The 13,078-nt window shown below is 33.7% G+C and overlaps 1 protein-coding gene across 1 annotated transcript; it reads left to right on the top strand.

The window, feature by feature from the left end:
• The first annotated feature begins 9,626 nt into the window (after positions 1 to 9,626).
• LOC118040192 (protein ASPARTIC PROTEASE IN GUARD CELL 2) lies at positions 9,627 to 11,428 on the top strand. Its single transcript, XM_035047068.2, has one exon. The coding sequence runs from the start codon at positions 9,744 to 9,746 to the stop codon at positions 11,250 to 11,252; it is 1,509 nt and encodes a 502-aa protein (XP_034902959.1). The 5' UTR covers positions 9,627 to 9,743; the 3' UTR covers positions 11,253 to 11,428.
• Positions 11,429 to 13,078: the final 1,650 nt, after the last annotated feature.

Here is a 13,078-nt window from a genome sequence, read left to right as displayed (position 1 = left end):
GCAAACAAAAAAATGCACAAAGAAAGGATTTACATAGAATTAGTTGTAAATTATGATAATTAGGTATGTAATATATCAATTGAGGTGGTGAATTACGTTATTTAAGCAAAAAAAATTAATGAAATTAGATTGCTATTGATCATGATATGGTTTTAGAGTTTTGTCTAATAAACTTTTATTGAAATTATGTATCTTGAATTAATATGTGATATTAATAAATTAGACTTGAGTTTTGTTATGTTTGATATAATATTTTCTAGTATTGGAATATTATGCTTTATGATGGTATTATTATCAACACTAACAATGAAATTGAGGAAATAATGAGTTTTCTAATTATTAGATTATATGTCTTTTAATAAATTATCTAGATTTATATGTGATTGAATTGAGTGAAATGAGTTTGAAATTAAAGTTGATATTACTTGGGTGGATTCAAACTAAGACACGTTCAACTTGTTATATTAGGGTATCCCATTGTTAGTGACGGCATATGAATTTAATGTTTAGGTTGACCAATGAAAATGGATTGTAAATTCTAGGGTTTTGTTTGAGTTATAGATTCTAAAGCTCTATTTAAATAAAAAAAATTTCTAGTATGAAGCTCACTTACGTTTAATTCAAATAAGCACATAAGCATCACATTTATTTGATCCCTCTATTTTAGAGTGTTGCAAGAAATTTAATACCAGCATTATAAATTATAAATATGAAAAGCTTGATTATGTATGACACATACTTTATATTGATATGGAGAATCCAAATCAAATGATGATGAAAATAACCATCTTGTTGATAGAGTTAAGGAAGATAAATTAGTTAAATTACTAAGTCAATTTATTGGATCTTTTAATAGTAAATTTAAGGATGTGAGTGGGTATACTTAAATAACATATAATGATTATGCTTTGAGTTATAGGGATTCCTAAATTTAGGCTTATCTAGTGATGAATTTGAGGTCAAGCAAAAACTCAAAGTCAAGTATGAATGTATTACTACAATTAATTAGTGGCATATCAATAATTCATTACACTATAAGGTGCACTGTTCAACCAATACTTACATATAGTGACAATATATTTATGAATCAATAGTATTTATATGGGGGTATTAATAAAGGCTTTATTTATTTAAAATATCAAAATTAAAAGGACCACATACTTGTCAAACCTATTGATTTTGTAAAGTCATTGTCAAATTAACCTTTAATTTTTTGTTATTATTAGTAACACTTTGTTAGCAATTTCAGCACTAGTTTAAAAAAATATTATCTTGAAAAATATGTTATATAGGATGTTGCTAAGAACTTTCAAAATAGGAATTTGACATTTTGTATAAAAATATAATGTTATAAAAATAATATAAATTATATCTTGAAATCTCATTTAACAATTTAAATTATTAAATTGAATTGATTTTTTGATAAACAACGAGTTAAAAGCCTAGGTGAAACAACCAGCCCAAATTTTTTGGACTTAAGTTATATGTTACTCACAAGTTGCAAAAATTGCATACAATTTGTCAAATCATGTGATTTTTTTAAATAAGTTTTGAACTATGTTATTTATTTTTTATGCTACTATGAGGAAAAAAAACTCTTTTTAATGCAGAAACTTATAAATAGTAGCTCACCTTCTCGGCTGCACTAACAATGAAACATTCACATGACAGATCGAAAGTCACATATACATATTCTGATGGGTAAACCAGATTTTAAATTTGGATATCTTCAATGTAGTTCCAATTATTGTGCACCTAAAATTTTTGTCTTCTAGAAAACCTTCATCAAGGAAGAAAAAGTAGTGCTCTTTTTTGAAGATTATGAACTTTATAGATCATGATATGGTTTATCTCTAAACTTATCATGTTCCCTCTAATCCATTATTCAACAAGACAATGATAGCTTCGTTTTGTCAATGTTTTGGTCTAGCTAGTTCACTATTAAGAAAAATAAGTCATTAGGGTTTTAATTTATCAGCTAGCTAACCATGTTAGGTTTAAAGAGGGTCCTCTGAATTTTAGATTGTAGAAGCATCTGTCAGCTATCTCAGCTCTTCTCTATCTCTCTCTCTGTTTTTTAATTTCAAAGAAGAAGTTCGACTTAAAAATCTTTTAATAAAAAAGGAAGATGTTAATGGCAATTGAAGTATAATTTATTTGCTCGATTTCTTTGTGTTTACCATGACTCTTATCAATAACTTGGTATTCCCTGTGATTGATCTGGAAATTCTTTTTTGATCTATTGCAAAAACATATATATTCTTTGCTATTAACGAGTTATCACAAGTATTTGAGCTATCTTTAGTAGTAATAATGCAGGTATTTTTATGCGAGAACACTTGAAATATACACACTAAGCCATTACATTATTATTATGCACTTTATATCGTGTTCTAGAAACCATGATAGAGCAAAAGGTGAAGGGTTTTCTTCTTTCCCCCTCTTTTTTCTTGGTTCATAATTAATCCCTCAGGGCTTCGAAAATGAAAGGCGTTCATCTCCACTTAAACCTGTCAATCTTCTATCCTTGATATAACGAGAGAGAAAAAATAATGCCATTTTTAGGAAGGATCACTTTTGTTAATACCCTATAGTGGGTGTTCTTCTTCTTGAAGGAAAAAGAAAAAGAAAAAGCAAAAAGCAAAAAGGAATTTAAGCAAGAAACTTGTCTTATAATTTGCCTTTTCTTCTATCAAATCTTAGAATTCACCATCATAGATTAGAAGAACATGAAATAAACCTTCTCTTTGGTTAACAAAGATAAGCCAAACTTTCTCACGAATCAAACATTTTCTTCATCTTCATGATTTACATGATAATTATCAGTGGGCTAAATTAAGCAGCAAAACTAATCACATATATTATCAATTTTCATATAGAGGTGGTTTATATATCCACCATGCGTCATGACTCAATGCTTTCCTTCCTTAATGTCCATGCATTTGAATGCGTTACTAACCCTAACCAAAACCATCCTCCGGTGTACATATTATGGCGTGCTAAGAAAGATACAGAAAATAATTAATAATCCTCTAGTGATGGAATTAAAAATTATAGCAACTTTTAGGAGGTAATAATGGCTCAATTATTGTGAAGTTGCATATCCTTCTCTGCTCCCCAGCTCCGATTTTTTATTGAGTTTGTGCTCGTGACAAACCCACCCTAGGCGTTTTGTTAATTTTCTATGCAATCATGTTGGGTTGGCCTTGTCGTGTTTATATTCTTTAACGCAATTGAATATCATCCGTATCTTGATCTCATTGGCATGCCCTCCACTATTTATTCTTCTCTTCTGTTTAATCACCCCTTTCATTGTCCATGAAAGCTCTTTAAAGGGGCAAGAAGCAAAGTGGAGACACGTACGTGCTTAAGATTTCCACATAAAAATTAAGTTTGTGACATATATAGTTCATTGATTAATCTTCTGTATTAAATTAAAGATGAGTTTGTGATACCCTTTGAGCATTCCTTGAGGCTTTCTACCATGCTCCTCGCGGTATATACAAGGTTTTTGAAAAAATAATAGGTGTTATTTTTTAAAGTGTTTTTCGCTGAAAAATATATTAAAATAATATTTTTTTATTATTTTTTTAAAAAATATTTTTAATATTATCACATCAAAATAATCTAAAAAAATATTATTTTAAAGTAAAAAAATAAAAATAAAATTCAAACTTTTTTTTTAAAAATCTCTTAAAATATAAAAACAAACATGTCTATATATACTAGATGATGATTATGATGTGCCAAGGTTACATCATACTCTTGTACGCAGCCTGAGAGCATGTAAATTAAAGTAGGATCACTAATCATATCTAGAGATTTCTACCCAACAAAGCTTTTTTTTTTTTTATATATATAAAAAAAGAAAATCTATTTTCTAATGAAGATGACAATGACATGAATAGATGTCTAGACACCTAGCACCTAGGGTTGGGTGAGCACACTATGAAATGTTGAATACCATTCTACAACTTAATTGTAAGAGAAAATCATAAATACCATTTAGTGATGTAACCATTCACATGTGATACATGTTAATCTTGATAAAGCTTGAAAGCAATGGAGGATCACCAAATCTTGAGTTGAATAGTACACCTAATTAAAAGCATACTATATAAATTAAGCGTAAATATGTGATTTGATAAGAGATTTATATATCCCCTTAATTATAAACCTCGATAATTACTTGGATTCAAATCTTGGATGATTTTGGTGCTGTAGAACTCTGCCAAAAGAATGAGCTCAGCCGCCACGATATAGAGTTAATATACCTATTATAAACAATCGTTTTCTTTTAAACTAAACCTCCACTCAGTGTGAGGAAAAAGGAGATGTCAATGCTCGTTAGTTTCATCTTAATTTAATTTAATGCCTTGTGATACAGCAATAAAAGAAGTGTAACTTTCTATGAGATAAGCCATTCACGAAAAAGAATGTGTATTAAAATGGCCTGATGCATGCACACAGTACTACTTTAACCGATTTTTGATTGTGTATATGAGAGAAGAAAACATAAAAACCTGGACAGCTCTTTGATGATCTACATCACTAACAGGGATTGGAAGTTCTTGGTTCTAGTTTTGAATTAGTAATTGCTGGTACTTAGAGATCGCTAGGATCGAGAGACAATGTTTGTTTGGTCTATGGAATTATACATGACTACTTCATTTTGTATAAGTGTTTGGTGTGCAAATTGAGTTAGAACAAGCATCGGTTTGTCCTTTCCATGCTTGATTTTACGTTTAATATCAAAACATTATCTCAATTTAAAAATTTAAAATATTAAATGAAATTCAAAGATATTATTTTCTAATATATTTTTATCAAATGAAAGTTTATATTTTGGGTTGGAAATTTATACACATCTATATTATCTTGTGTTTAATGTTATTAATTAGAATAAAAATGAATAAGGTTCAAAATTATAATCCGTTTAATTATCAATGCTCTAATATCATATTAAATAATCATTATAATTTAAAAATTTAAATTATTAAATAAAATACAAAATATAATTTATATTATTCTCTAATATTTAATATTTTTTTAAGAAATAACATGTATTGACTAATTTTTCTTTTCATCGAGTTCCATTTACATACCCGACACATAACAACCAAGTTACATTTGCATATATATTATCTAAACATATTTTTCATAAAAATTATATAGAGAGAAATTAGTTGCTGAGATCTACAGGCCCAAAAGTTGAAGTCTGAGTACAATTTGATGGCACATCTTCTGGAATTGTCAGTGAAATTTGTACAAAAGCCACCCACTCCACCTCTCAACACTTGAAATAGAAGTCTATGGTTTCGTATAAATCCAGCTCATGATTCATCCTTAGTTCCAGCTCTAATGTCCATCACTCCTAGCTTAAAACACAATGTGACTCAACGCATGGTTTCTTTCTGTGTCTCACAAGTTATCTGTGCTGCCTAGTCGCTGTTTCGAGTCCTTGTTCTGATCACCTTCACTTCACACACGGACCTTGACCTGAGATATTGCACGACAGTGGGATCTAAAAGCAATAGTCAATAGAGACTGCAGTTATTATGCGTACGCTATAGAAGAATGGTTGTAGCTGCGGTGGAGCAAGCTTTCTTCGAACCATGCATGTCCTGCCTGCACCAGGACGCGTGGACCAAACTGGGGAAATTGCTGACATGATTTTTAGGTCAAGAGGTCAGGTCATTAACTCAGCTGGATCGATCAATGGTTGGTTTTGGTGGTATCTTCCTGCATAAAATCAATCCGCATTAGGTATTTAAGTGCTCCACTATCAGCCTATGATCAGTCTCCAATTTGCTGAGCATAAAATGAAACCATCTGGGTCCACAGCTCATGCACTTTTGTCCAAACATGGTCTGAGACTTCACTCAAGTTTTAAAAATTTGGACCTTCTAATGGCAGGTTAGATAAAGAGAGCTTCTTGTAGTGGCAAAGCCTTGAGCACTCACCCACCAAACTTGACTTTCTAATTTTCTTTTCTAAAGTATCTTGAAATTAAAAAAATTGTACTCAATTGATGTTTTCAAGCTTTTTTTATGATATATATATTAAAACTATCTAAAAATATATATTTTAATCTATAAATATATTTTGAAAAGCATTTTCAAACTCGACTCTACACATCTAATTAATAACAGTAGGGTTATGCTATATTTGATTAAGTGTTTACCATTAGACCTAATAAAATCTCTTGGATTATGAACTTTGTAGCCATGCGAAGATGCAATCTCCAAGAAAAATCTCTTCGGTCCTGAATTTGAATAAACTAGGTGGGATTCACTTTGTGAAAAGGCTATGCCTATGAGGATCGATGGCTGGTTGCTTTGGGTTCATATGAAATGAAATAAAGGCAAAAGGGATTACTTTTTACTAACCTGGGTTGAAAGATCACTGGTTGTAGTGTTTAATCATCCTTTTGTTATTTTATTAATCATCACCTATCTTTTATGTTATAATTCTTTCATGGGTTTTTTTATCCTTTTTTTTCCCTTTAATTTTAAAAAAGGCTCATATATATTAATTATAAAACTTGGCCATTCTACATAGACAGTGATTATAATACATTTCTCTGCCCACTTCTGAAGCCTCCACTCAGCTCCAGGAGCTAATAACAATGGGACACAAGAATGCCTGCGGATGACTGTGTCTTTTCCTAGGAAGCAGACTTACAAAGTTGGTGTACATATACTATATATGATTAATATGTATAATGTATGTAGCTCAAGGTGATACACTGACCATAGAGGCATAAAATTTCTATCCTGTTTATATCAATTGACAAGGAAAAAAACACAAAAAAGAATAATTAATGTGTGGGATAATTACAAAAATTATCCTATAGTTTGATTTGAATTTTACTTTATCTCCGTACTTTCATAAATTATACTTTCCATCCTTGATCAAACAAAAAATTCAAAAAAAATATGTTGTTGAGGATGTAACTGATATTGAACATATAAACTATAGGATGAAAAGTGTAATTTATAAAAGTATTGAGAGAAAGTAAAATTTAGATCAAATTATAGAAGGGGTTTTTGTAATTATCCTTTAATGATGTTAAAACTTGATTGTACTAGCTTAATTACTCAAAAAAGGGAATCAACAAAATCTTTTTACATATATAACTTTTCTCTGGTAATTAATAGATAGAAGTCTTTTACCTTGTGTTGTTCTCTATTTTAGAGCTTCACAATATAAATAAATGTGTGTGTCTGTGATGAGGGGCTAAAGCAAATTTGACTTGCTTAGTCACCAAGCTATGAAGAGGGAAAGTAATTTGCAAAAAAATAATTTTTTTTTTATTTTTTTTCAAAAATATTTCTAAAACAATGTTATGTTTTTCTTTCGTTAGTTACTTGGTTCTTTCAGTTCAGTATTCCACTAATAATGATAAAGCAAAAACAATTCAAATAGTTGCACGTCAACCAGAAAATGGTGAAGGAATCTCACACAAAAGGAGGAATCTGTAAAAAAAAAAAAATACTAGAAAAAGAACCATTTTCTCTCACCACGAAGACACAAAAAACCCCTAGCCTTTATTTTTACAACACCAATCACCCCTTAACAACCACAATAAACACCATCCACAACAATGTTACCCCTCAACCATTGTTGATAAGAATTTCAAACACCACCAATTGTTTCCCTCTCCCTCTTGGTTCGACTCACTATCCACTAATCAACCATCATCATTGACAATTAATACCTTTTTCTTCTTCATTGTTGTCAATAGCTCCTCTCTAATTTTTTTTGTTCCCAAAATCAGCCCCTCTAACTAATGCCTCAACATTACTTCTCCACCCTAGATCTACTCTCATGACAACCATCTCTCTCCAGCAACGTCACGCCGAGTAGCTCCATACTATGAGCCACCATATCCTCATCCGTCTTGAGTAGCTCCTCCATAAACACTTGTAGCCTCTTTCTTTATCATTGATCAACTTTCCTCATGACTTTTCTCTACACTAGCCTAACATACAACATCTCCTCCACATCTCAACCGACTTTGCTCTAGCTCCTCCTTATATAGAAAATAGACAAGAAAACACAACCTCCACTATGGTGAAAACCAATAAAGAAAGGGAGCTAAAAGAAAGAAAGAAGAGGAGAGAGAAAGTCAAAACTTGAGATGTCCAAATCTCCTGCCTCGAGTAGCATTGAGTGTCATCGCTAGTTTATGAGTGAATAGGAGATATAGGAGCACCAAATCCACCAGCCCACTTCGTTCAAATAGCAGCGGCAATGGTGATGGTGTGTGGATACATGCGTTACCATTGTTCCAACAATCTTTTGAAGTAGCTTAATTGCTCAAAACAAGGGAATCAACAAAATCTTTTTATATATAACTTTTCTAATAGATAGAAGTCTTTTACCTTGTGTTGTTATCTATTTTAGAGCTCCACAATATAAATAAATGTGTGTGTGAGAGAGATGAGGGACTAAAGTAAATTTGACTTGCTTAGTCACCAAGCTATTGAGAGGGAAAGTGATTAAAATAAAAAAAAAATTGAAAAAAAAATTATTTTATGTATTTTAAAATTATTTTTAAAACAATGTTATGTTTTTCTTCCATTAGTTACTTGGTTCTTTCAGTTCGGTGTTCCACTATTAACAATAAAGCAAAAATAATTCGAACAATTTCACATCAACCAAAAAATGATGAAGGAATCTCACACAAAAGCTGCAGGAAAAAAAAAACTAGAAAAAAGAACCATTTTCTCTCACCACAAAGACACATAAAAAGAAACCCTATTCTCTATTTTTACAACACCAATCGCCCTGAACAATCAAGAAGCATAATAACACAACTTTAATTGATAAGCATCATTATTAAGAGAAAAAATTATTTGAGTTCTGGTAATTATTAGTCCATTCTATGTTCTATAAATGTAATTTTCTGTAATAACAAGTGAAATCATTATCAATCCTTGACCCAAAAAAGCACAACAATTGTCCCCTTTTACGTTTTTTGAGTTACACGAGTAAAAGGAGCCAGTACTGACCAATTCCTTGCCTAGTTCCCACTTTCAAATCCTGATTCCAGAATGATAATTCTATCTTCTTTTGCTCAAAATATTTTATATGGATGGGATAGATGAGATTTAAAATATAATTTATATTATTTTTTAAATAAAAAATTTTTAAACGTGAAATTTATACAAATTCATATTTTCCTGTAATTGATTTAAAACTAATAAACATAGACGGATTAGTTGATCACGTATGAATGACAACTCTGCAATAATCGATCCACACGTGAGTTACCTTTGCCATGAGTACATGCTAGTAAAAAATTAAGAGGTTGATCATGAGATGAAGGGAAAAGATAGGAGATAATTAATCGAGAAAATTTGCTTCGCTTGCTGCACTAAATATGTGTTGCGAAAGCTAGCTAAGTGGTCAAATTCATGATTCGATGCCCTCTGTGGTCGCCATACATCTATGTATATATCAACCTTTTTCCTTAAAGTAGAAAAGAGATACTGCAAAGTTAAGGAGCAGAAGACCCACTAGTTTCTTCTCAAAACAAAACACCTCTCAGTGTCAATCCAAAAACAAAACTCCAAAAGAAACAAACAGTAATCCATCACTCCAATTATTTCAAACCCCACAAACACCCTTTCTTTCTACACATCCCATGACTCAATCCAAATAAATCCCCTCCCTTCCCTCTCGTTCGTTCCCCAGAGCAAGAAGTTCTGCTAGCTACCAACCAAAACATTAAAAACATGCCAGCCTCTCAAGCACTACTTGTCTTGGTCGTGGTAATGTTATTACAGCTTGCAATAAGCACCACCGCCACCAAAACCTCCACCAACACCTCTACCGCTACCACTCATCATGACAACATTTCCAAAGCCAAAACCAAAACCACTTTGTACCCTGATTTTCAACTCTTGAACGTGAAACAAGCATTAAGAGAAACAAAAACTAGGCCCATAAAACCATCCCAGTATCAAGAACTATTCAAGACCAATCCAAATGATAGCGAAAGTACCGGGGGAAAGCAGAAACTGAAACTTGTCCACAGAGACAAGGTATCTTTCAGCAACAAGTTACATAACCATAGCCACGTTTTTCATGCACGCATGCATAGAGACGTGAAGAGGGTGGCTAGCCTTATACACCGCCTTTCAAGTGGCAGCGCCGCCAAGTATGAGGTAGAAGATTTTGGGTCAGATGTGGTGTCAGGCATGAACCAAGGTAGTGGAGAATATTTTGTTAGGATAGGACTTGGGAGCCCGCCGAGAAGTCAATACATGGTTATTGATTCGGGCAGTGACATTGTTTGGGTTCAATGTAAACCCTGCACCCAATGTTATCACCAAACCGACCCGCTATTTGACCCGGCAGACTCAGCATCATTTATGGGCGTGTCTTGTAGCTCGGCAGTTTGTGACCGGGTGGAGAATGCGGGTTGTAATTCGGGTCGGTGTCGCTACGAGGTATCATACGGTGATGGATCGTATACAAAAGGGACTCTTGCCCTCGAAACACTTACATTTGGACGAACCGTGGTTCGAAATGTGGCTATCGGATGCGGGCATAGTAATCGGGGCATGTTTGTTGGTGCTGCCGGCTTATTGGGTCTTGGAGGTGGATCCATGTCATTTATGGGTCAATTGAGTGGTCAGACCGGGAATGCATTTAGTTATTGTTTAGTGAGTAGGGGGACTAATGCAAATGGATTTTTGGAATTCGGGTCTGAAGCAATGCCCGTGGGAGCTGCATGGATCCCTTTGGTTCGAAACCCGCGGGCACCGAGTTTTTACTATATCAGACTTTTGGGTCTCGGAGTTGGAGGCACGAGGGTGCCTATATCTGAAGATGTATTCCAATTAAATGAACTGGGAAGTGGAGGTGTTGTTATGGACACTGGGACGGCTGTGACTCGGCTCCCTACGGTGGCTTACGAAGCGTTTCGTAATGCCTTTATTGAGCAAACCCAAAACCTCCCCCGGGCTTCTGAAGTATCCATATTCGATACTTGTTATAACCTATTCGGGTTTCTGTCAGTTCGGGTACCGACTGTTTCATTTTACTTCTCCGGCGGGCCAATCCTAACCCTTCCAGCAAATAACTTTCTAATTCCAGTGGATGATGCAGGAACCTTTTGTTTTGCATTTGCTCCTTCCCCATCAGGGCTTTCCATCCTCGGAAACATTCAACAAGAAGGGATTCAAATTTCCGTTGACGAAGCTAATGAATTCGTAGGCTTTGGCCCCAATATTTGCTGAGTAGGAATTTTGCTAGTCTTTAATTATAGCTACAAAGGTATTTATTATGTGTAAGAAGTATTATAGTATACACATAGTTAAGAAGGGGTATGTGTTAATATCCTGTGATGTTTGTCTTAGTATTGGAGTGTTATTATATATATAGTATATGGAACTAGAGCTGTGCTTTTCTCCTTGTGAAGAAGTGTGCACAGATCAATGTAATTAATGTTTGATAAAGATTATGCAAAAGAGGTGATTATGATTAAACAAAAGATCAGAGTTTAATAGTCAAACATTCCCAGCTGAAATTCTCCAATGGTCAAAAGCATGATCACCAGAAAAGATAAATTTGCATGGGTATCAGGCCACCCATGGTAGGATCCAAGAGGCTCCTTTTTCACCCATTTTAGCATACCAGACGTCTCCAATAGTGGGTGGAACTGACCCCAACACTGATGTTTGCTCATTGCCTGCCACCTTTATTTCCCGTCTTCATAGTACAGAGAGATTCATCTCCCCTTTCTCATCCACAAGTCCATGGCAGCACTGTTAAAATCATGAGGGAAGGGAGCCACCACCGAGGTGGGCATGTGAACGCATCACTAGGAGAGCTTTGGTCTGCCTGGTGTAACCTAAGTTGGATTGCATTCAAGCAATGACTTTTACAAAGGTGCTGGCTTTTTCCTTCTTTTGATATGTTTGGGAGCATCACAATTGCTTTATTTTGTCCCTTTTCATGTCAGATTAAGGATCAGAACAACTCAATCTGACTTCATCCCATTTCCCATTTCCCATTTCTGATCTAGCTAACAGGTGGTAGCTAGATCGATGACATTTTATGAGTGCTAAATAGTACTGTTGCTTTCTCTGATAATTACCCTCCTAGGGCTTTGCAAGCACTTTAGAGGCCCACAAAAGTGAGAGTTTGTTGTGGTGAAATTGGTGAAAGTGAAAAGGAATCAATAAAAGCAATCCAAGATTTGCACAGAAATCAGGATCGTTGAGGATATACTTCAAGTTTCTTTCTGGACTTTTGGTAAAAACCTTCACCTTATTGCCAGAACATTGCTTCGGTACATGTCTCGACTAAGATTTTGCCTTTTCCTTCAATGCATCTGTACAGTCTTCAGAACATTCTGCAAACATCAATCCCTCAATTTCTGCTGCTATATATGCAGTCCAACTTGCAACCATTCTTATGATTCAAGCTAAATTTTCTATTTCTCACCGCCAAAATTTTTAAGTTTACTTGCAGAGTATTACGTCGGTATTTATACTTTTAGTTCGTCGACATGAATTTTAGCGATGAGATCACGAATGATTCATGGTTTGTTAGTGAGAATCATTGATTGATGAAAACAGAGGGTCAAATTCAACCACTATTGTACATTCTGCAGCTCACAGATCGATGCAGTGGTTATGGGAACAAGCAAAGGCCAGAGTGAACATGCATCAACCAATCTGATTTTCCATTTAAATTATTACACCAAACAGCTTCACAGGTCAAAGAATCAAGAGACAAGAAGGCAGCAAGGCTAAGAAAGGATCCAAGAAAAAACAGCCCATCCTCAAGTACAAATCCCAATTTTGACTATTATAATCAATCATCATTTCATTCTCTTATTAGATTTCAATGCTTTTAATAAATTAACAAAAAAAAAAAAAAAAGGAAGCTTTCAGTTAATTACTATTTTGCATGTGATGGGTTTTTTTTTTTTCAAAAAAATAAATGAAGCTTAAAAGGGACAAACAAAAGCAAGTGCACAAAGGTTAAATAGGTCAGATAGATAAAATTCCATCCAATTAGCTTGCTTTTCTGTCATTCCCATGGGACCGATATTCAT

Source organism: Populus alba, chromosome 7 (assembly GCF_005239225.2).
Source record: "Populus alba chromosome 7, ASM523922v2, whole genome shotgun sequence".
NCBI lineage: Eukaryota > Viridiplantae > Streptophyta > Magnoliopsida > Malpighiales > Salicaceae > Populus > Populus alba.
Note: the sequence above shows the minus strand (reverse complement) of the source record. Positions and strands in the feature narration are given on the sequence as shown.